The sequence below is a fragment of the Anomaloglossus baeobatrachus genome, chromosome 12 (genome assembly GCF_048569485.1).
Source record: "Anomaloglossus baeobatrachus isolate aAnoBae1 chromosome 12, aAnoBae1.hap1, whole genome shotgun sequence".
Taxonomy (NCBI): domain Eukaryota; kingdom Metazoa; phylum Chordata; class Amphibia; order Anura; family Aromobatidae; genus Anomaloglossus; species Anomaloglossus baeobatrachus.
In genome coordinates this window covers 67,842,856-67,865,245 of record NC_134364.1, presented here as the reverse complement: position 1 = coordinate 67,865,245, position 22,390 = coordinate 67,842,856, and the positions used below count along the sequence as shown (strand labels likewise).

Here is a 22,390-nt window from a genome sequence, read left to right as displayed (position 1 = left end):
TGTCTGACTGGACTCGAATGTGCCTGCCCGCCAACAGGTGGTGAAAAGCTAGGAGAGCTAGAAGCATGGCTCTGGTTTCCAGCACATTGATTGAAAGGGCTGACTCGGACAGAGTCCAAGTGCCCTGGGCTCTGTGGTGGAGACATACCGCTCCCCAGCCGGATAGACTGGCATCCGTGGTGAGAATCACCCAGGACGGGGCCAGGAAGGAGCGCCCCTGGGACAGGGAGAGGGGCCGAAGCCACCACTGAAGAGAGCTCCTGGTCTGTGGCGACAGAGCCACTAACCTGTGTAAGGAGGAAGGCCGCTTGTCCCAACAGCGGAGAATGTCCAGCTGCAGGGGGCGCAGATGGAACTGGGCAAAGGGAACAGCCTCCATGGACGCCACCATTTGACCCAGCACCTGCATCAGACGCCTGAGGGTATAACGGCGGGGCCTCAGCAGAGAGCGCACCGCTAGCTGGAGGGACTGCTGTTTGACTAAGGGCAACTTCACAAGTGCCAGCAAAGTCTCGAACTGCATCCCTAGGTACGTGAGACTCTGGGTCGGAGTTAGAGTGGATTTGGGCAGATTGACCAGCCACCCGAATTGTGCTAGAGTGGCGAGAGTGAGCGAGACACTCAGCTGACAGTCTGCGCTGGATGAAGCCTTGAATAGAAGGTCGTCCAGGTAAGGAATCACTGCCAACCCCTGGGAGGTGCAGAACCGCAATCACTGCTGCCATGACCTTGGTGAATACCCGAGGGGCCGTGGCTAACCCGAAGGGGAGAGCCACGAATTGGAAAGGATCTTCTCCTATTGCAAAACGTAGCCAACGCTGGTGTGAAACTGAAATTGGCACATGCAGATAGGCATCTCTGATGTCGATGGATGCCAGGAAATCCCCTTGGGTCATTGAGGCAATGACTGATCGCAGAGACTCCATGCGAAAGTGCCGCACCTGAACATGCTTGTTGAGAAGCTTGAGATCCAGGATGGGCCGGAAGGAACCGTCCTTTTTGGGAACTAGGAAGAGATTTGAGTAGAAACCTCTGAACCGTTCCCGGGCGGGAAACGGTACAATTACTCCGTTGGCCTGCAAGGCTGCCACGGCCTGTGAGAAGGCGGCGGCCTTGGAGCAAGGGGGAGTTGAGAGAAAAAATCTGTTTGGTGGGCTGGAAGAGAATTCTATCCTGTAGCTGTGGGAGATGATATCTCTCACCCACTGATCGGAGACGTGTTGAAACCAAGCGTCGCCAAAGTGGGAGAGCCTGCCACCGACTAAGGACGTCGCCGGAGCGGGCAGAGAGTCATGAGGAGGCTGCCTTAGTGGCAGCACCTCCTGCGGTCTTCTGTGGACGCGCTTTTGGGCGCCAGTTGGATTTCTGGTCCTTGGCTATGTTAGCGGACGAGACCGAGGGCTTAGAGGACGACCAGTTGGAGGAACGAAAGGAGCGAAACCTCGACTGATTCCTACCCTGGGCAGGTTTCCTGGTTTTGGTTTGTGGCATGGAAGTACTCTTCCCGCCAGTAGCTTCCTTAATAATTTCATCCAGCTGTTCTCCGAACAGCCGGGACCCAGCAAAAGGGAGCCCAGCAAGGTACTTCTTAGAAGAAGCATCTGCCTTCCACTCTCGAAGCCACAAGATCCTGCGGATAACGAGGGAATTAGCCGAAGCCACCGCAGTGCGGTGAGAAGCCTCCAGCATGGCAGACATGGCATAAGATGAAAAAGCTGAAGCTTGGGAAGTTAAGGCAACCATTTCGGGCATAAAGTCCCTGGTGAGGGAATGCATCTCCTCTAGAGAAGCAGAGATGGCTTTGAGAGCCCACAATGCTGCAAAAGTCGGGGAAAACGCGGCCCCCGCCGCTTCATACACGGATTTGGCCAGAAGGTCAATCTGACGGTCAGTGGAATCCTTAAGGGAGGTGCCATCAGCCACCGACACAACGGTCCGGGCTGAGAGCCTAGACACCGGAGGGTTTACCTTTGGGGACTGAGCCCACTCCTTGACCACCTCAGGTGGGAAGGGAAAACGGTCATCAGAACCACACTTTGGGAAGCATTTGTCAGGACAGGCCCTGGCCTTGGTCACAGCGGCCTGAAAACTGGAGTGGTTAAAGAACACACTCTTTGCTCTCTTAGGCGAGGTAAACTGGTGCTTTTCTGCCAGAGAAGGTTGCTCCTCTGATACTGGCGGATTGAGATCCAGTACAGAATTAATGGAAGCAATCAAGTCACTAAGATCTGAGTCACCCTCGGACAGATCAATGGGGCACATGGAGTTAGCCTCCGAGCCCCCTGTAAAGGCATCCTCCTCATCCTGCGAGTCAGCTCTTGAATCAGAGCCACGGGAGGAGGAGGGAGAGGGAACCCTGCGTCTCTTCTTAGGAGGACGGGGTCTGGGCCCTGATGATGAATCCTCTGTGAGCTCCGAACCTAAGGGACCCATAGCAGTAGGGGCACCCTGTGAAGGGGGCTGATGCATATTCATCAAAGTCCTGGACAGAAATCCCATGGACTCAGCAAAAGACTGGGAGATAGACCTAGAAAAGGATTCTACCCAAGCCGGGGGTTCAGCCACAGGAGCAGGAGCAGCCTGAGAGACCACTGGGGGTGAGACTCCAGGCTGTGGCACCAAGTTAGAGCAGACATCACAATGAGGATAGGTACTCGGTTCAGGCAGCAGGAGCTTACATGCAGTGCATACAGAATAAAGCTTTGGAGCCTTGCTCCTCGTGTGAGACATGCTGCTGGAGTGGGGGCTCTGCAAGAGAATGAACCCCAGAGAGTATATACAGAGGTCCACAACCAGAGACTGGTTGTGGCTTACCAGACCGCTGGAGCGGTGTTGTGTGCCCTCCAGATCCCGAAGCCCGGACCCCCAAGCACAGCACTTCAGCAGGGATGCAGAGTGCAGACCAGCGCCGAGTGAACTCTGTCTGAGAAAATGGCTGCCGGAGCGAAGAGAGGGGGCGGGACTTGGCTTGAGAGCGGGATCTGGAGGGCCATAGAGACCTACAGGGGAGGAGACACGCACAGCAGTGGGGAGTGTCCCTCCCCTGTGCAGAACGGCCGACGGGAGGAGCCGAGCCTGTCCCTCTGCATGAATGACATGCGAGGGCAGAGAACAGAAACTAGGCCTCCGGCAAAGCCGGGGCCTAAATTTGAGCGGCGAGGCCGACGCGCAGGCACCATCGGCGCGGTTCTCGGGCGACAGCTAGAGAACCCGCCAGAAATGCCAATAAATACAGTAAGCACACTCTCCCCAAACAATAAAGCACAGGGACCCCCAAAATATAAACGTCTCAGGTACTTAGCTGCTGAGACGCAGGGCCAGGTCCCTGGGGATGAGTGCTCCGGTCCAGCAGGGTCCTGAAGGGCTGCGGATGGAGACCGGTTTCCTGCCAGGCAGGGAAACCGTGCTGGCTCCCACTTCAAGCCAGAGCCCAGGAGGGATGGTGAAGGAGCGCGGCATGTAAGACTCCAGCCTTGGAAATCAACCTTACAACACCGCCGACACAGTGGGGTGAGAAGGGACATGCCGGGGGTCCAGACGTGGACCCGCACTTCTTCAATCTCAGTCCAAAAGGAAAAAATCATATGAGAATGCATGTGTGGATGTATGCCTCCTGAACACAAAGCGATAAACTGGCTGGGTCTGCTCACCAGGGGATGTATAAGCTCAGAGGGAGGAGCTACACTTTTAAGTGTAGTACTTTGTGTGTCCTCCGGAGGTAGAAGCTAAACACCCCATGGTCTGGGTCTCACAAAGGAACAATGAAGAAATAAAATTTTAAGCAAAAAATGTGGTCATGACACACTGTTATGGGGCGAGGATCTAATATGCTGACACTGTTATGGGGGTAATGTCCCCAAATTCTCTACTAAGGTACCCCAGCCTGGTAATGATCCTCCTGCCTTGTATATATATATCCTGGTATAGCCCCAACTTGCTATATACTGCCATTCTGGTATGTGCTCTCATCCTGCTATATACCTCATCCTGGTATATGGCCGCATCCTGCTAAATACCCCATTCTGGCATATGGCCGCATCCTGTCCTGCTATATAACCCATCCTGGCATATGGCCGCATCTTGTCCTGCTATATACCCAATCCTGGTATATGGCCGCATCCTGCTATATACCCCCCATCCTGGTATGTGCTCCCATCCTGCTATATACGCCATCATCCTGCTATATACGCCATCATGCTGCTATATGCCATCATGCTGCTCATATACCCCCATCCTGCTATATGTCTTGCATCCTGTGGCACACAAAAAATAAACGTTTATACTCACCTTTCCTCGCTCCATGAGCGTGCATATGTAATGAGCGGGCCCACGTGGTCACGGCAGTCGCTGCTGCAGCCTGTTCGTGCCCCCGATGACCCGCTCCACCCTCATTCCCCGCGGCCCTACATTCAGACTATAAGATGCACCCCCCACTTTCCCCCAATATTTGTGGGGGGGGGGGTGTGCGTCTTATAGTCCGAAAAATACGGTATATGCATCTTTTATTGCTTCATCTTTAATGGGAAAAAAGGAGTGATTTCAGCATTTTTTTTTTTAAATACATTTTTTCACTGTATTTGTTAATCTCCTTAGGGGACTTGAACCTGGGATCATCCAATCGCTTGTACTAAACATAGCAATAGTATGGTACTGCTGTGTATAGCAAAAATCATGGCCGTCTATGAATCACAACCACAGGCTGGCTTTCGCAGGGGTACCATCATGACAGGCATGGGCGTCTTTCAGTGGAACCCTGGGAATCATAGCAACCCATCAATGCCCCACAATCATGTCATAGGTGCATCACTGGGCGCATTAATTGAAACGCCCCCATGCCAGAGTGCTGTAAATACCAGTGTCAGAGATTATTAGTGGCATTTCAATAGGCTAACAACTCCACCCACGACTGTTAGCAGCAGATGTCTGCCGGGAAAGAGGCAGGCTCTGAACGTTACAGGCACGCAAATAGGCACATAAAATGACGTGCAGACACGCTGTAAATGCCAGTGTCAGAGATTATTAGAGGCATTTAAACAGGTTAACAACTCGGCTCCACCCACGACTGTTAGTAGCAGATGATGGCTGAATATCACAGCCAGCATCTGCCGGGAAAGATGCAGGTGCTGCATGTGAGCCCGCATCTAAGTCAGGGAGCCAACATGTGATGTATATGTATGTCATATGTCTGTGAGGGGTTACACAGTTGTCCTCAGAATTATGAATGGATAAAATTGCTATGTGCTCATAAAAGCAAGCAACTCTTAAATTTACCTCTTATTATACATTAAAGTATATTGCTCATTGCCGAGGTTGCTAGCCAAGACTATAAGCAGTGGCTAATTTTCTAAGCAAAAAGCGCATGCACACGCTTTGCGAAAGAGATAGTCAGCGCCGTTTTGAAGCTCATCAGATGACTGGATCTAGTCATCCTCGGTGCCCCTGCGCCCATCCGAGGTTGCAGAGGTAAAGATACCTTGGTTTGTGGCACAGGAGAGAGCACAGTTTGGGCCAGCGGTGCAGCAATGCTGCCAGTCTAAACTGTCAATCAGTAGCGAACCTCTTCCCAAGAAGCAGAGGAACGGTGTGCTCTTGAAGAGTTACACCACTAAAAATGGGCACTGGTGTAAATGGCCACAACCTGCACAATGTTGCATATGTTTGTGTCATATAAGCAGCAGGAAAAATAAAATGCCCTCACCTCATTGGACTTGAAGTTTTTTCCCTGCATACCGTGTTTCCAGAAAGCCAAAACACTGTCCTGCAGGCATACTGAAAAAAAGAGAAAAGAATGTAAAAAGTGATTGTAAAGTTGTCACTGACCCCGCGATGTGCGCACCAGGCCGCGGGTAACACTCACCTACAGACACGATCTGAAAGTTGAAGCTCAGTTCTGAGGCCAGCTTCTTACTGGATTTAAGTTTTCCCTGAAGGTTGACAATTTTTACATAATCTGAAATAGGAAATAAAACAAAAAAAACAACAAACAGTCATATAACATGCAAACAGTGTGGTAATACCGCTATAATCATTAAAAGGCAATCTGTCAGCAGGTTGTTGTTATGTAAGCTGAAGCCAGTTTGCTTCGGTATACGTAAGGTAAAGAACAGAGTTAACCTGCTCTGCTGTATGGATAGAAGAAATCACTGCAGAGTAATAATCGTCGTGATTTTATTATTCAACGCGTTTCAGAGTCTATACAGCTCCTTCTTCAGGAGTCAAAATCACTGATGTACATTACTTAAGGAGATGGGAAAATGCCTATAACATATCCACTTACTACTGTCATTTGAAGACTTACGATCAAGGCAGACCAGGACAGTGTCCCTCTCCAGCTGTGTCACGTGTATAGCATCAATCTGTTGACCCTCGGCTGCGAGAAATAAAGAATAGGTTACAGGTCAATAATGACACTGACTCATACAGATCAGACGTATAATGAATATATAGATATAGGTTTATAATTGCAAATAAATCAATAGGCCCTCCTCTGATCTCATAGTAGACCAATCTGGAACTCCTCTGCCTTTTTACATCAATGGGGTGCTATGTAACATTGCTTTACCCGTTTATTAGCAGGCATACCAGACCAAACCTTCAAAGAAGGGAATTTTGTTACTTACCGTAAATTCCTTTTCTTCTAGCTCTTATTGGGAGACCCAGACGATTGGGGTATAGCTACTGCCCTCCGGAGGCCACACAAAGCACTACACTAAAAAGTGCAAGGCCCCTCCCCTTCTGGCTATACCCCCCCGTGATATCACGGGTTCTCCAGTTTTAGTGCCAAAGCAAGAAGGAGGAAAGCCAATAACTGGTTTAAACAAATTAACTCCGAGTAACATCGGAGAACTGAAAAACCGTTCAACATGAACAACATGTGTACCCGCAAACAACAAAAAAATCCTGAAGGACAACAGGGCGGGTGCTGGGTCTCCCAATAAGAGCTAGAAGAAAAGGAATTTACGGTAAGTAACAAAATTCCCTTCTTCTTCAGCGCTCTATTGGGAGACCCAGACGATTGGGACGTCCAAAAGCTGTCCCTGGGTGGGTAAAGAAATACCTCATGTTAGAGCTGCAAGACAGCCCTCCCCTATGGGGAAGCCACTGCCACCTGCAGGGCTCTTCTACCTAGGCTGGCGTCCGCCGAAGCATAGGTATGCACCTGATAATGTTTGGTGAAAAATGTACAGGCTCGACCAGGTAGCTGCCTGGCACACCTGTTGAGCCGTAGCCTGGTGTCGTAATGCCCAAAACGCACCTACGGCTCTGGTAGAATGGACCTTCAGCCCTGAAGGAACCGGAAGCCCCGCAGAACGGTAGTCTTCAAGAATTGGTTCTTTGATCCATCGAGCCATGGTGGCTTTAGAAACCTGCAACCCCTTGCGCGTACCAGCGACAAGGACAAAAAATGCATCAGAGCGGCGCATGGGCGCCGTGCGGGAAATGTAGATTCTGAGTGCTCTCACCAGAACTAACAACTGTAAATCCTTTTCATACCGGAGAACCGGATGAGCACAAAAGGAAGGAAAGGGTATATCCCGATTAAGAAGAAACGCGGATACAACCTTAGGGAGAAACTCCTGAATAGGGCGCAGCACAACCTTGTCCTGGTGGAACACTAGGAAGGGAGCCTTGACTGACAGAGCCGCCAGCTTAGACACTCGCCGAAGCGACGTGATCGCAACCAGAAAGGCCACTTTCTGTGACAGGCGCGAAAGGGAAACTTCCCTCAGAGGCTCGAAATGCGGCTTCTGGAGAGCAACTAGTACCCTGTTCAGATCCCATGGATCTAACGGCCGCTTGTACGGGGGCACAATATGACAAACCCCCTGTAGTAACGTGCGCACCTTAGGAAGACGTGCTAGACGCTTCTGAAAAGAACACGGATAGTGCCGAGACTTGCCCTTAAAGGGAGCCGAGCGACCAACCTCTTTCCCAACCAGATTGCAGGAGGGAAGGCAAAGTAGGCAATGCCGATGGCCAGGGAGACCCTCCCTGAGCAGAACACTAAGATAAGAATATCTTCCACGAGTTGTGGTAGATCTTGGCAGACCGCGGCTGGCTAGCCCGTCTCATGGTGGCAATGACGTCGTGCTCACGGTCGACCGACGGTGAGATGCCACAGATCACGGTACCACGACCTCCCCGGCCAGTCTGGGGCGACGAGGATGGTGTGGCAGCAATCGGTAGCTGGAACTGTGACCAATCCTGAGCCAAGGCGCCTGTCGCCAGAGCTCTTTGATCGTAAGACCGCGTCATGAAAATCGGGACCTTGTTGTTGCCGAGAAGCCATGACGTCGACGTCCGTCTTCATCCTGCGTCTACAGAATTCTTGCAAACAAACGGGTGCAGAGCCCATTCCCCTGCGTCCACGCCCTGGCGACTGAGGAAGTCTGCTTCCTAGTGTCGTACGCCCGGGATGTGAACAGCTGATATGGTGTATGCTCTGTCTTCTACCCATAGCAGAATCCGCCGGACCTCTTGGGAGTCTTGTCGACTGCGTAGTCCGCCTTGGTGGTTGGTGTATGCCACCGCTGTGGATAGTCCGACTGAATTCGGATCTATTTGCATTCCAGCCACTGCAGGAAGGCTTGCAGTGCAAGATACACTGCCCAGAGCTCCAGACCACTGAGTTGAAGAGTGGACTCCTCTGAAGATGGTCTTTGACCGTCTGGAAAAGCTAAAACTCGCCTCTGGATGAGGCGCCTCCTTGAAGGAGAGACTGTCCCCTCGTCTGTAGTGAACGCTGTTTGTCCAGCGGAAGCTTCACTATCGCTGAGAGAGTGTGAAAACTCTCCAGGAGATGCCAGCGATTGGGTTCAACCTTGAAAAGTTGAAGACCCACCCGAAACTCTGGGAAGGGTCCAGCGCCATGTTCAGGTTGTGTTGGCATGCTTGTAAAGGAGAGTGCCTTGACCAGTAGATTGCTCAAGTAAAGGATCACAGAGTGACCGTGAGAGCGCGGGACTGCTCCCTCTGCTGCCACGAACTTGGTGAACACCCGTGGGGCTGTCGCCAGCCAAAGGGTATGGCTACGAAACGAAATATTCTCGTCTTTAATAACGAATCGTAGCCAACGCCGGTGCCTCGGAGCAATCGGCACGTGTAGATAAGCATCCTGATGTCTATTGAAGCTAGGAAAACTCCTTGAGACAGAGAGGCAATGACGGAGCGGAGTGATGCCATCCGGAACCGCCTGGTTTTCACGTGCTCGTTAAGCAGTATAAAGTCCAGAACGGGACGGAAGGAGCCGTCCTATTTTGGCACCACGACCAGGTCGGGGCAAAATGCGTATCTGGTTCCTGAAGAGGAACAGGGATTACCGCTCTTTCCGCCTGCAGAAGAGCCTCGGCTCGGTCGGTGCGGTAGTTTGAAAACAAACTGACTCTCACTCACAGGCCCTCAACCTGCGGTAGGTAAATGCCGCTAAAGCGGGGGAGTCTGCCCCCCCGCGGTTGTGGAGTGAGAGGGCTGAAAATTATGAGGAAAACGCTTTGGTAGCGGATCCTCCGGCTGCCTTCCCCGGGCGTGAATTGAGCCCGCTAGGAATCTATGCCCTTCTGGGCTTTTTGAGTCGTCTTGGATAGTTGAATGATTTCATTCAACCCTTACCAACAGACTATCACTAGATAAAGGCAACCTGGTTAAGCACTTCGTTGGAAGCAGCCTCTGTTCCAATCTCTCAACTACTAGCCTCTGCGTAAAAACACGGAGTTGGCGGATGCCACTGACGTCCGGCTCGTAGAGTCTCGGACAGCAATAACAGCATGATTCGCCATGCCGACATTGCGAGTTAAAGACGCTGCTGGGACCGAGAGTACCTGTGACAGCGACCCTCTGCGCAATACTAGCTGAAATAGCTTGGAGTGCCTTCACGACTGCGACTGCCGGAGCAGCCGACCTGCCGATAACTTCATAGACAGATTGCAACCAGAGGCCAATCTGCCTGTCAATGGCATTTTGAAGTGAAGTCCTATCCACCACTACAACTATAGATCTAGCTGCAAGCATGGAGATTGGGGGATCCACATTTGGATACTGGGTCTAGCGCTTGACCACGTCAGGGGGAGCGACACGTGTCTCATTAATACGGTCGGAGAAACGCTTATCGTGATAAGCGTGTCGTTTCTGGACTGCGTCTCTGGAGTCAGAGTGCTAAACAAGTACTCAATATATAGAGATTTCTCTTGCTGTGAAGCTGACCCCTCCACTGGAGGAGTTGAGGGAGAAATACCCAACCTTTCGTTGATGGACGCAATAAGATTATTCACTATAGCGTCACCATCCGGTGTATCCGGATTGAGAGCGGTCTCAGGAACAGAGTCCTGAACAGCTACGTCTGCCTCATCGTACAGAGAGTACTCCCGCTGGGACCTTGCCCAGTGATGTAGTCGAGGGCTAATGCCAGCGAGCCCGCTTAGGCCATCTGGGACTGTCGACCGTGTCGGATGCCTGCTCTCTGGGATGCCTGGAATCACTCTGGCGCCTTGAGATGCTCCAGATCAGGGCGGCCAGGGTCATTGCAACCATATTGCCCACGGTCTGCTTGGGGTGCAAAGTCTGTAAGATGTCAGTCATAGTCACAGACAATATATCAGCGGAAAAACTGCAACTTCGTCCCTGTCTCTGGACAGAGATCACAGGTGGTTCCTTTGGCCACATATAGCAGAGACCCCGGTTGAGCAATTGCACGCACTGGGGGTCCTGAAACCGTATGACATGCAGTACAAGCAGCATAGAAAGCCCGTGCATTGGCAACTTGTCTTTTTCTGCTGTTGTTGTCTAGCTATCTAAGAGCCTAGCCGAGGATAGCGACCGTACAGTGAATAGTCATACAAGCATGAAGTACAAATAAACACTTCAGCACATGTAGTACACGCAGCATTGAAAACTTGTGGCTTGGCACATTTGCTCTTCTGCTGCTGTTGTCTATTTATCTAGGAGCATGAGACAAGGATAGCGACATACAGTGAATGTATAGCATACAGCATGACAGTAAACACTGCAGCCCATGCAATCCAAGCAGCATTGAAAGCTTGCGCATTAGCACCCTAGCCTTTCTGCTGCTGTTGTCTATTTATCCAGGAACATTAGCCAAGGATAGCGACATACAGTGAATGTATAGCATACAAGCATGACAGTAAACACTGCAGCCGATGCAAGTCAAGCAGCATTGAAAACTTGTGCCGTAGCACCATTGCTCTACTGCTGCTTTTGTCTGTTTATCTGGGCGCATTAGCCAAGAATAGCGACATACAGTGAATGTATATCATAACAATAAACCGTGCAGCACATGCAAGCGAAGCAGCATTGAAAGCTTGTGCCTTAGCACAAATTGCTCTACTGCTGCTGTTGCCCAATCTGACAGTAAACACTGCAGCACATGCAAACGAAGAAGCATTGAAAGCTTGTGCCTCAGCAGCATTGCTTATTTGCTGCTGTTGCCCAGAATAGCGACAGTACAGTACAGTGCATAGCATATCAGCACACAGCCCAAAAGCCCACTTCAGCATTAGTGGTGTCAGTTGCTTACCGCCCGCACAAGAGCGGGTGCGAGGTCACCCAAAAACCTGTGACTGGTTCCGTTCTCCCAGAGTGGAAACCATAATGGCTGCCGGCTTCTCTTCCCCGTCCTGTGCAGAGGGGCGGGCCGTGGGCGAGCCCCAGCCAAGAGCGGGAACCCGGCGTCTCACTGTGTTCAGTGAGAGGGGGCTGGAGAATGCAAAGCAGACTCCAGCTCCCTGCGCTGAGCTACTGTACAGCGTCCCGCCCCTCCTCTGACTGGCAGGGCTGGGGCGGGAACGAAACGAAAAACTAGGCAGCAAAGCCGGGGACTCTAGTAATAAGCGCGGCCGTCCTATGTGCACGGCCGACGCCGAAGTCCCCCGGCGCACCACAAGTCCCAGCCGCGCCACAATGTAAAAAACAACCAGCAGCGGCCGGCGCGGCCGTTTTCAATACATAAATTCACTCAGCAAAGCTGCAGTGAATAATAGCACCAGCGCTCCGCGCTGTTGTCCCCGGCGCACTAACACTCCCAGCAATGCTGGTGTGTGTGGGCGCGATGTGCATGGGAACACAGAGTACCTTGATGTAGCAGGGCCCTGTCCCTGATGATACTCAGCTCCATATCCAGCAGGTTCTTTTGGGTCTGTGGATGGAGCTCGGTCTCTGTGCCTGGAGACCGGTAAGATCCCACTTCACCCAGAGCCCCTCATGGGGATGGGGAAGGAAAACAGCATGTGGGCTCCGGCCTCTGTACTAGCAATAAGTACCTCAACCTTACAACACCATCCACGGGTGAGAAGGGAGCATGCTGGGGGCCCTACATGGGCCCTCTTTTCTTCCATCCGACATAGTCAGCAGCTGCTGCTGACTAAATTCTGTGGAGCTATGCATGGATGTCTGACCTCCTTCGCACACAAAGCTAAAACTGGAGAACCCGTGATATCACGGGGGGGTATAGCCAGAAGGGGAGGGGCCTTGCACTTTTTAGTGTAGTGCTTTGTGTGGCCTCCGGAGGGCAGTAGCTATACCCCAATCGTCTGGGTCTCCCAATAGAGCGCTGAAGAAATACTAGTTATAGAATATGCAACAAAGCAACTTCAAAGGGTCTAAAATAATTCTTGACGATTCCCAGCGCTCCCTGATGCAACAATTGTTCTTTCTGATTCTGAGAACCATGTCATTCATTAGGCTGTGTGCGCACACTGCGTTTTTGATGCATTTTTTGCTACAGTTTTGGCACAAATCTGCATGTCTATTTTTATACCAGTAAAGTCAACAAGAATTCTTAAACGCTGTGCACATGTTGCCTAATTTTTCCTTGCAGATTTGGTGCAGAAAGTCAATTATTGGTGCATTTTGTTCTGCATGGTTTAGCAATTCCACCAATTAACTTAATTAAAAAAAAAACCCATGGAAGAAAAACCACACCAAAATGTATGCATTTTTGGGTGCATTTTTCTGCTAGAAGGTGCAGATTTAATGCAAAACATTTCTGGACCGAATCTGCAACGTGCGCACATACCCTAAAAATTCCCATAATGGGTGTGTTACCTGTGCCAATCTGTGTAAACCAAGAAGAAGCGGAGCTCAGGTTGATGGTCTCAAACTGCACAACCTGATTAGGTTCCTCGCCTTTGCTGACAGCAACACACACCATGGGGTACTCCTGCTCTGGTATTACCAACATTTCAAAGACCCTCAAAGGATTAGGAAGGGGGAAGTCAAAGTGCTGAAAAATAAAAAGGTGAAGACACTGAGCGTTCGAAAACTAAGTCAACTCTGACAACTAGATGCAACTGTACATTGGTGAGGCAACTGTATGACACTCAGTGAGTACTGGTCCTATTAAACAGAATAGGGCCCCATGCACAATACATATACAATGCCTTGACTATCTGATATTCTGGATTATCAGGTCATTTAAAAAAAAAAAAAAATGTAGCATAAATATGAAAAGAAACTGGAATTAGGAAATACCAGCAGCAGGTAGTGAGAAGATATATTAGGATACAAACCCGTATCAACATGAATTTCTGCATGGGTTCATACCACTGCAACAGCACGATGCCAGAGGGCAGCGCCCCACACAGATACTTGTGTCCGGTATATGGATTTCTTACTACATAGAAAAAAAAACCAAGAAGTCAGATACTTTCAGACTCGGCCGTTTTATCACTATTTTAAGCTAAGCTGGCCCCCGACATAACAGTGGTAGTTACTGGGGGGTTTATGTGAATAACTGTTTTATTTTATTTTTTTTTTTAGAAATCATGAAAAGTTCTGCAACTTTTTAATTTTTCATCATTTTGAAAAAGCAAGTAGGGTTTTAAATGTGTAAAAATGGGAGAACGAGTGAGGAAATTGTGTACGGCACTTGTGGTCGGGTATCGATTGCACAGTGCACCCCACAGGAAACTTTATCTCTACAGTTTCAATGAACGGACCTGACATTTAGAATAAATTGCTTTGTAGTTCAGTGTCATTTACTGGTCATTAAATGAAGAGCGACCAAGGTGCTTTCCCTGCCCTTTAAAATCATTCATAAAAGATTCATAAAGGTATGAAAATCTCTCCATCCGATCCTCATGTCCTCACACTTTCTGCATATACTCACCAATACAGCACTTGTGGCAGCCCTTTGTGTCCGGGATCTTTGCAGTGAGAGCAAACTTCCTGCAGGGAGAAATTACAACAATTTTAGGCAATTTATCATCAGTTCTCTGGAATTTATTACTCATTTTACTACAAAGTGGATTGTATGATACAGCAGGAGAGAAAAGAAGGGAATTTTGTTTACTTACCGTAAATTCCTTTTCTTCTAGCTCCAATTGGGAGACCCAGACAATTGGGTGTATAGGCTATGCCTCCGGAGGCCGCACAAAGTATTACACTAAAAGTGTAAAGCCCCTCCCCTTCTGCCTATACACCCCCCGTGCTCCCACGGGCTCCTCAGTTTTGGTGCAAAAGCAAGAAGGAGGAAAAAAATTATAAACTGGTTTAAAGTAAATTCAATCCGAAGGAATATCGGAGAACTGAAACCATTGAACATGAACAACATGTGTACACAAAAAAACAGGGGCGGGTGCTGGGTCTCCCAATTGGAGCTAGAAGAAAAGGAATTTACGGTAAGTAAACAAAATTCCCTTCTTTGTCGCTCCATGGGAGACCCAGACAATTGGGACGTCCAAAAGCAGTCCCTGGGTGGGTAAATAATACCTCATAATAGAGCCGTAACGGCTCCTTCCTGCAGGTGGGCAACCGCCGCCTGAAGGACTCGCCTACCTAGGCTGGCATCCGCCGAAGCGTAGGTATGCACCTGATAGTGTTTCGTGAAAGTGTGCAGGCTCGACCAGGTAGCCGCCTGACACACCTGCTGAGCCGAAGCCTGGTGCCTCAAAGCCCAGGACGCACCCACGGCTCTGGCAGAATGGGCCTTCAGCCCTGAGGGAACCGGAAGCCCAGCAGAACGGTAAGCTTCGAGAATTGGTTCCTTGATCCACCGAGCCAGGGTTGATTTGGAAGCCTGTGACCCTTTACGCTGGCCAGCGACAAGGACAAAGAGTGCATCCGAGCGGCGCAGGGGCGCCGACCGAACAATGTAGAGTCTGAGTGCTCTCACCAGATCTAACAAGTGCAAATCCTTTTCACATTGGTGAATTGGATGAGGGCAAAAAGAGGGTAAGGAGATATCCTGATTGAGATGAAACGGGGATACCACCTTAGGTAGAAATTCCGGAACCGGACGCAGAACCACCTTGTCCTGGTGAAACCCCAGGAAAGGGGCTTTGCATGACAATGCTGCTAGCTCAGACACTCTCCGAAGTGAAGTGACTGCTACTAGGAAAACCACTTCCTGCGAAAGGCGTGAGAGAGGGATATCCCTCAGTGGCTCGAACGGTGGTTTCTGAAGAACCATCAGCACCCTGTTCAGATCCCAGGGTTCTAACGGCCGCTTGTAAGGAGGGACGATGTGACAAACCCCCTGCAGGAACGTGCGTACCTGTGGAAGTCTGGCCAAGCGCTTCTGAAAAAACACAGAGAGCGCAGAGACTTGTCCCTTAAGGGAGCCAAGCGACAAACCCTTTTCCAATCCGGACTGAAGAAAGGACAGAAAGGTGGGCAAGGCAAATGGCCAGGGAGAAAAACCCTGATCAGAGCACCATGACAGGAATATTTTCCACGTCCTGTGGTAGATCTTGGCGGACGTTGGTTTCCTAGCCTGTCTCATAGTGGCAATGACCTCTTGAGATAATACTGAAGACGCTAAGATCCAGGACTCAATGGCCACACAGTCAGGTTGAGGGCCGCAGAATTCAGATGGAAAAACGGCTCTTGAGACAGCAAGTCTGGTCGGTCTGGTAGTGCCCACGGTTGGCCGACCGTGAGATGCCACAGATCCGGGTACCACGACCTCCTCGGCCAGTCTGGAGCGACGAGGATGGCACGGCGGCAGTCGGCCCTGATCTTGCATAACACTCTGGGCAACAGTGCCAGAGGAGGAAACACATAAGGGAGTTGAAACTGCGACCAATCCTGAACTAAGGCGTCTGCCGCCAGAGCTCTGTGATCGTGAGAACGTGCCATGAATGCCGTGACCTTGTTGTTGTGCCGGGACGCCATTAGGTCGACGTCCGGCATCCCCCAGCGGCAACAGATCTCCTGAAACACGTCCGGGTGAAGGGACCATTCCCCTGCGTCCATGCCCTGGCGACTGAGAAAATCTGCTTCCCAGTTTTCCACGCCCGGGATGTGAACTGCGGAGATGGTGGAGGCCGTGGCTTCCACCCACATCAAAATCCGCCGGACTTCCTGGAAGGCTTGCCGACTGCGTGTTCCTCCTTGGTGGTTGATGTAAGCCACCGCTGTGGAGTTGTCCGACTGAATTCGGATCTGCTTGCCTTCCAGCCATTGCTGGAACGCTTTTAGGGCTAGATACACTGCCCTGATCTCCAGAACATTGATCTGAAGTGAGGACTCCTGCCGAGTCCACGTACCCTGAGCCCTGTGGTGGAGAAAGACTGCTCCCCACCCTGACAGACTCGCGTCCGTCGTGACCACCGCCCAGGATGGGGGTAGGAAGGATTTCCCCTTCGATAATGAAGTGGGAAGAAGCCACCACCGAAGGGAAGCTTTGGTTGCCTGAGAGAGGGAGACGTTCCTGTCGAGGGACGTCGGCTTCCTGTCCCATTTGCGTAGGATGTCCCATTGAAGAGGACGCAGGTGAAACTGCGCGAAAGGGACTGCCTCCATTGCTGCCACCATCTTCCCCAGGAAGTGCATGAGGCGCCTCAAGGGGTGTGACTGACCTTGAAGGAGAGATTGCACCCCTGTCTGTAGTGAACGCTGCTTGTTCAGCGGAAGCTTCACTATCGCTGAGAGGGTATGAAACTCCATGCCAAGATATGTCAGCGATTGGGCCGGTGTCAGATTTGACTTTGGCAAATTGATGATCCACCCGAAACTCTGGAGAGTCTCCAGAGTAGCGGTGAGGCTGTGCTGGCATGCCTCTTGAGAGGGAGCCTTGACCAGCAGATCGTCTAAGTAAGGGATCACCGAGTGACCCTGAGAGTGGAGGACCGCAACTACTGCAGCCATGACCTTGGTGAAAACCCGTGGGGCTGTCGCCAGGCCGAACGGCAGTGCCACGAACTGCAGGTGTTCGTCTCCTATGGCGAAGCGCAGGAAGCGCTGATGCTCTGGAGCAATCGGTACGTGGAGATAAGCATCTTTGATATCGATCGATGCAAGGAAATCTCCTTGGGACATAGAGGCGATGACGGAGCGGAGGGATTCCATCCAGAACCGCCGGGCCTTTACGTGTTTGTTGAGCAGTTTTAGGTCCAGGACAGGACGGAAAGATCCGTCCTTCTTTGGGACCACAAACAGGTTGGAGTAAAAACCGTGACCTTGTTGCTGAAGAGGAACAGGGACCACCACTCCTTCTGTCTTCAGAGTGCCCAGCGCCTGCAGAAGAGCATCGGCTCGCTCGGGAGGCGGAGATGTTCTGAAAAATCGAGTCGGAGGACGAGAGTTGAACTCTATCCTGTAATCCTGTAACAGAATGTCTCTCACCCAACGGTCTTTTACCTGTGGCAGCCAAATGTCGGAAAAGCGGGAGAGCCTGCCACCGACCGAGGATGCGGTGTGAGGGGGCCGTAAGTCATGAGGAAGCCGCCTTGGTAGCGGCACCTCCGGCGTTCTTTTTTGGGTGTGCCTTAGACCGCCATGGATCGGAGTTCCTCTGATCATTCTGAGGCCTTTTGGGCGAGGAGAATTGGGACCTGCCCGTGCCCCGAAAGGACCGAAACCTCGACTGTCCCCTCCTCTGTTGGGGTAATCTTGGTTTGGCCTGGGGTAAGGATGTTTCCTTTCCCTTGGATTGTTTGATGATTTCATCCAGCCTCACACCAAACAAACGGTCGCCAGAAAATGGCAAACCGGTTAAGCACTTTTTGGAAGCCGAATCTGCCTTCCATTCCCGTAGCCACAAGGCCCTGCGTATTGCCACCGAATTGTCGGCTGCAACCGCCGTACGGCTCGCAGAGTCCAGGACAGCATTAAAAGCGTAGGACGCAAATGCCGACGTTTGAGAAGTTATGGATGCCACTTGCGGCACAGACGTACGTGTAAGTGCGTCAATTTGCGCTTGACCCGCTGCAATAGCTTGGAGCGCCCATACGGCTGCGAATGCTGGAGCAAAAGACGCGCCGATAGCTTCATAGATGGATTTCAACCAGAGCTCCATCTGTCTGTCAGTGGCATCCTTGAGCGAAGCCCCATCTTCAACTGCAACTATGGATCTGGCCGCCAGTCTGGAGATTGGAGGGTCCACCTTGGGACACTGAGTCCAGCCCTTGACCACGTCAGGGGGGAAGGGATAATGTGTATCCTTAAGGCGCTTAGAAAAACGCTTATCTGGACAAGCCCGGTGTTTCTGGACTGCCTCTCTGAAGTCAGAGTGGTCCAGAAACATACTCGTACGCTTGGGGAACCTGAAACGGAATTTCTCCTGCTGAGAAGCTGACTCCTCAACTGGAGGAGCTGAGGGAGAAATATCCAACATTTGATTTATGGACGCGATAAGATCATTCACTATGGCGTCCCCATCTGGAGTATTAAGGTTGAGCGCAGCCTCAGGATCAGAATCCTGATCAGCTACCTCCGCTTCACTATACAGAGAGTCCTCCCGCTGAGACCCTGAACAATGTGATGATGTCGAGGGAATTTCCCAGCGAGCTCGCTTAAGCGGTCTGGGGCTGCGGTCCGTGTCAGAGACCTCACCCTGGGATCTATGAGACACCCCGGGAGGACATGGTTGTTCCGACTGAGGGGAACCAGGTGGCAATGATTCCACAGTGTCCCTGGTCTGAGATACCGGTCTGGACTGCAAGGCTTCTAGTATCTTAGCCATAGTCTCAGAAAGCCTTTCAGTAAAAACTGTAAACTCCGTCCCTGTCACCTGTACAGTGTTAGCAGGTGGTTCCCCCTGGGCCCCCCTTAGCAGAGGCTCCGGCTGAGTAAGTGCCACGGGGGCCGAGCAGAGGGTCAGTGGAGCCTGCCGGTAGTGAAGCCGTACATGCGGCGCAGGCAGCATAGTAAGCCTGTGTTTTGGCACCCCTGCTTCTTGTGGGAGCCATGCTGTTGACTCCCCTGAGCAACACAATAGGGTATATAGCCAGGATCAACCGTGCACCATACAGTGTAAAGTATAGCCTATAAATATATAATCTATAATTACACTACTGCACAAGTGGGGCCAGCACCTCAGGTGCTGCTTACCGCCCGCTTAAAGCGGTTGTGTGGCCACCAGAATCCCTGCCTGAGTCCCCCTCTGCTTGTCTCTCCTCTGCAGCGTCAGAGGAGCTGAGGAATGGCTGCCGGCGTCCTGAGGAGAGGAGGGAGCCGTGGGCGTGACCCAGAAAGTGCGGGAACTGGTGCCCCACTGTGCACAGTGAGGGGGGTGGAGTATGCAAAGCATACTCCAGCCCTCAGTGCTGCTGTGCTGTACAGCGTCCCGCCCTTCCCCTGACTGGCAGGCCTGGGGGCGGGAAGAAAACGAGACTAGGCCGCAAAAGCTGGGGACTCGAGTTATAAGCGCGGCCGCCGTAAAAGCGCGGTCGGCGCTGAAGTCCCCGGCGCACTAACAGTCCCAGCCGCGCCGCAGTGATAGCAATGGCAGCGGCGGTCAGCGCGGCAGTCCCCCTACACTCACACACTCAGCGACGCTGCAGTGTGTAATGGCACCAACGCGGTCGGCGCCGCGGTCCCCGGTGCACTAGCACACCCAGCAATGCTGGAGTGTTGCTGTGCGCGGTCCCCACGGGGACACAGAGTACCTCCAAGTAGCAGGGCCATGTCCCTGAACGATACTCGGCTCCTATCCAGCAGGGTCCTCAGGAGCTGTGGATGGAGCACGGTCTCAGTGCCTGGAGACCGATAGGATCCCACTACACCCAGAGCCCTAAGGGGGATGGGGAAGGAAAACAGCATGTGGGCTCCAGCCTCCGTACCCGCAATGGATACCTCAACCTTAACAACACCGCCGACAAGAGTGGGGTGAGAAGGGAGCATGCTGGGGGCCCTTTAAGGGCCCTCTTTTCTTCCATCCGACATAGTCAGCAGCTGCTGCTGACTAAGCTGTGGAGCTATGCGTGCATGTCTGCCTCCTTCGCACAAAGCAAAAAACTGGGGAGCCCGTGGGAGCACGGGGGGGTGTATAGGCAGAAGGGGAGGGGCTTTACACTTTTAGTGTAATACTTTGTGCGGCCTCCGGAGGCATAGCCTATACACCCAATTGTCTGGGTCTCCCATGGAGCGACAAAGAAAGGGGGGGGAAAAAACCCTAAAAAATACAATGCAGAAAAAAATAGAACAGAGAGCATTGAAAAACAGGTGAGCAAGCAAAGCAAATAAAAGAAAAGTGATGAGTTATGGAAAGCATTGTAATAAGTGAAAAGAGAAATATGAATGCAAAAAAGAGACCGGGCGCGGGAGAGACCGGGCGCGGGAGAGACCGGGCGCGGGAGAGACCGGGCGCGGGAGAGACCGGGCGCGGGAGAGACCGGGCGCGGGAGAGACCGGGCGCGGGAGAGACCGGGCGCGGGAGAGACCGGGCGCGGGAGAGACCGGGCGCGGGAGAGACCGGGCGCGGGAGAGACCGGGCGCGGGAGAGACCGGGCGCGGGAGAGACCGGGCGCGGGAGAGACCGGGCGCGGGAGAGACCGGGCGCGGGAGAGACCGGGCGCGGGAGAGACCGGGCGCGGGAGAGACCGGGCGCGGGAGAGACCGGGCGCGGGAGAGACCGGGCGCGGGAGAGACCGGGCGCGGGAGAGACCGGGCGCGGGAGAGACCGGGCGCGGGAGAGACCGGGCGCGGGAGAGACCGGGCGCGGGAGAGACCGGGCGCGGGAGAGACCGGGCGCGGGAGAGACCGGGCGCGGGAGAGACAGGGCGCGGGAGAGACAGGGCGCGGGAGAGACAGGGCGCGGGAGAGACAGGGCGCGGGAGAGACAGGGCGCGGGAGAGACAGGGCGCGGGAGAGACAGGGCGCGGGAGAGACAGGGCGCGGGAGAGACAGGGCGCGGGAGAGACAGGGCGCGGGAGAGACAGGGCGCGGGAGAGACAGGGCGCGGGAGAGACAGGGCGCGGGAGAGACAGGGCGCGGGAGAGACAGGGCGCGGGAGAGACAGGGCGCGGGAGAGACAGGGCGCGGGAGAGACAGGGCGCGGGAGAGACAGGGCGCGGGAGAGACAGGGCGCGGGAGAGACAGGGCGCGGGAGAGACAGGGCGCGGGAGAGACAGGGCGCGGGAGAGACAGGGCGCGGGAGAGACAGGGCGCGGGAGAGACAGGGCGCGGGAGAGACAGGGCGCGGGAGAGACAGGGCGCGGGAGAGACAGGGCGCGGGAGAGACAGGGCGCGGGAGAGACAGGGCGCGGGAGAGACAGGGCGCGGGAGAGACAGGGCGCGGGAGAGACAGGGCGCGGGAGAGACAGAGCGCGGGAGAGACAGAGCGCGGGAGAGACAGAGCGCGGGAGAGACAGAGCACATAGAAAATAGAAAAAAGGCAAAGGGGGGGGGAATGAAAGTGCATAGGAAGGGGGGATTGAGCTGAGAAAAAAAAATGAGAAAGCACAGAAAAAAAAAAAAGAAAAAAGGGGAGCGCAAGAAAGTAAAAAAGATAAACATACAGACAAAGCACAGAAAAAGGGAATTTTGTTTACTTACTGTAAATTCCTTTTCTTCTAGCTCCTATTGGGAGACCCAGGACCATGGGTGTTATGCTGCCTATCCATAGGAGGACACTAAGTAGATGCAAAAGCATAGCTCCTCCTCTGCAGTATACACCCCCTGGCTGGGCCAGGCAAGCTCAGTTTTAGTACACAAGCAGTAGGAGAAAAAGCCAGTAAAAACTTACCTCAACATAGGAACATGAGAAAAAAAAGAGTCATAACCAAATAAGGTACTGAGAGAACCAAGGCCCAACAGGCTAACAGGGTGGGTGCTGTGTCCCCCAATGATGGCTAGGAGAAAACGATTTTACGGTGAGTATACAAAAATCCGTTTTTCTCTGACGCCTCATTGGGGGACACAGGACCATGGGACGTCCTAAAGCAGTCCATGTGTTGGAAAAATAAAAACAAGACAATGCAACCCAAGGACTGGGAACCAGTCCCAGACAGGCTGGAGCACCTACTGAGAGAAGGTGCTCTACTGCCGTTTGCAGAATTGTCCTACCCAGATTTGCCTCAGCTGAAACCTGGGTATGGACTCTGTAATGCTTTGAAAACGTATGTAGGCTAGACCAGGTCGCAGCCTTACACACCTATTCCACTGAAGCCTGATGCCGAATGGCCCACGAAGTGCCAACTGCTCGCGTGGAATGAGC

General features: G+C 52.5%; 1 protein-coding gene across 1 annotated transcript in view; it reads right to left on the bottom strand.

The window, feature by feature from the left end:
* Nucleotides 1-22,390, bottom strand: part of MAP4K5 (mitogen-activated protein kinase kinase kinase kinase 5) — a 116,810-nt gene that overhangs the window by 7,269 nt on the left and 87,151 nt on the right. The window contains exons 25-30 of the mRNA XM_075330241.1: nucleotides 14,120-14,178; nucleotides 13,521-13,624; nucleotides 13,057-13,234; nucleotides 6,299-6,370; nucleotides 5,858-5,950; nucleotides 5,699-5,769 (exon numbers count right to left, since the gene is read on the bottom strand). Coding sequence (XP_075186356.1) covers nucleotides 5,699-5,769; nucleotides 5,858-5,950; nucleotides 6,299-6,370; nucleotides 13,057-13,234; nucleotides 13,521-13,624; nucleotides 14,120-14,178 — 577 coding nt within the window. The remainder of the gene's footprint in view (nucleotides 1-5,698; nucleotides 5,770-5,857; nucleotides 5,951-6,298; nucleotides 6,371-13,056; nucleotides 13,235-13,520; nucleotides 13,625-14,119; nucleotides 14,179-22,390) is intronic.